The sequence below is a fragment of the Galeopterus variegatus genome, unplaced genomic scaffold (assembly GCF_000696425.1).
Source record: "Galeopterus variegatus unplaced genomic scaffold, G_variegatus-3.0.2 Scaffold1964, whole genome shotgun sequence".
NCBI lineage: Eukaryota > Metazoa > Chordata > Mammalia > Dermoptera > Cynocephalidae > Galeopterus > Galeopterus variegatus.
This window is the reverse complement of record NW_007728075.1, coordinates 58,995-60,369: the sequence shown is the minus strand read 5'-3', so window position 1 is coordinate 60,369 and position 1,375 is coordinate 58,995. Positions and strand designations below refer to the sequence as shown.

At 60.4% G+C, this 1,375-nt stretch overlaps 1 protein-coding gene across 1 annotated transcript in view; it reads right to left on the bottom strand.

Annotated features, from left to right (window-relative positions):
* Positions 1 to 1,086, bottom strand: part of ARHGEF4 (Rho guanine nucleotide exchange factor (GEF) 4) — a 115,199-nt gene extending 114,113 nt beyond the window's left edge. The window contains exons 1-2 of the mRNA XM_008579833.1: positions 663 to 1,086; positions 226 to 327 (exon numbers count right to left, since the gene is read on the bottom strand). Coding sequence (XP_008578055.1) covers positions 226 to 327; positions 663 to 731 — 171 coding nt within the window. The 5' untranslated portion in view covers positions 732 to 1,086. The remainder of the gene's footprint in view (positions 1 to 225; positions 328 to 662) is intronic.
* Positions 1,087 to 1,375: the final 289 nt, after the last annotated feature.

Below are 1,375 nucleotides of genomic sequence, written 5' to 3'. Positions count from 1 at the left end.
CGTCTGAACGTTTGCTGTCTACCTCCAGTGTCCGGGACGCACCGCTGGAGGGAAACCCCGTGGAGCCCAGCGAGGGGTAGTGCACTGTGGGAGTGTAACTGGGGCGATTTCAGTTTGGCCTTCTTTTACCTCTCTCCTCAGGAAAATTTCCGAGTGCAACACTCCTTCTCTCACCTTACCTTAAGAGGAAAATAAGGGGGTTGGTGCGATTCACCGATGACTCACCTCACTCCCAGAAAGGTCCCTGAGTGAGGGTGCCCCGCTCAGGCCTCGGTGACGCTGACCTCCTTCCCCGCTCTCTTCCTTCTGGTCAGCCTGGTTCAGTGTCTGCAGAGAAAGTAGGAGGCTTGTCCGGGCCTTGGCGGTTGTGGACCTTTCAGGGGACTCCAGACTGCTGTCCGCGTCGATGTAGTTTCCGAGAGAAACCATGGAGATGGCGCTAACCCTCGCGGGGTAGCGGAGATCCGCCCGCTGAACTCCGGGCCTGGGACTCAGGGGCTTGGGGCTCACGGGCTTGCAGGGCTTGCCTTGGTTTTCATATGCCAAGCAACTGGCAGAGCTGCAGGGCAGGCCGAGGCTGATCCCCACCTGCTGGGCTCTAGGGCTGGTAGGGGACGTCAGCCAGGACTTTTCAGGAAAGGCACCTGCAGGTAGGTACCTACGCCCTTCCTGGGGGACTGTGCATTTGATGGTTGGTTCACTTTTCCTCCTGTGTTCTGGAGAGACCACATTGCTGGACATCAAAGGGGTCGGGGGACGTGGGGGTGTCCAGTGGTCCCTAAAAACATAGCTGTCCTTGTCCTCGGCCCACTCCTCACAGTGGCTGTTGGTCACTGATGGCGGAGGGCCGAGGGGATCGGGGACTCCCGGGCCTGGAAGCGGCCCCACTAGGGAGGGCTTTTTGAGGCCTTCTGTATCCCTGCTTTTCAGAAATGCGCGCCAGGAACTCTGGCGCAGCTTGCTCTTCTCCTTCTCGCCCTTGAGAGCACCTGGAGAACGTTCATAGGTGTTCTCTTTTTCTGCAACTTTTGACTCAAAAAAATTTGAAAAGGTCTTATGAGCTAAGGCCAGCCTTGCCCTGAGCTTCTTCTCCGTTGTTTTGAGTCTCTTTGTGCTGCAGCTTTCTGAGAAAGGACTTCTGCCCAGGTGCCCCGGTGTCCCCAGATCCCCGCCTCCTACCAGCCCTGCGGCCCCTTCGCCTGCGCCCTGCGGTACGATCTCGGAAGAAGCGCTCCCGTCCACGTGGTGCTGAGGTCCCAGGTCCCCGTCGGCCGCTGCGGTGGCGCTTTCCGCGTGGAGCTCCTCGGGGCCGGAAGAGCCCCCGGTGCGGCTCCCGGGCGCCCGGGCGCCGTCGGCCCCTCCCGGGCTTTCAGCG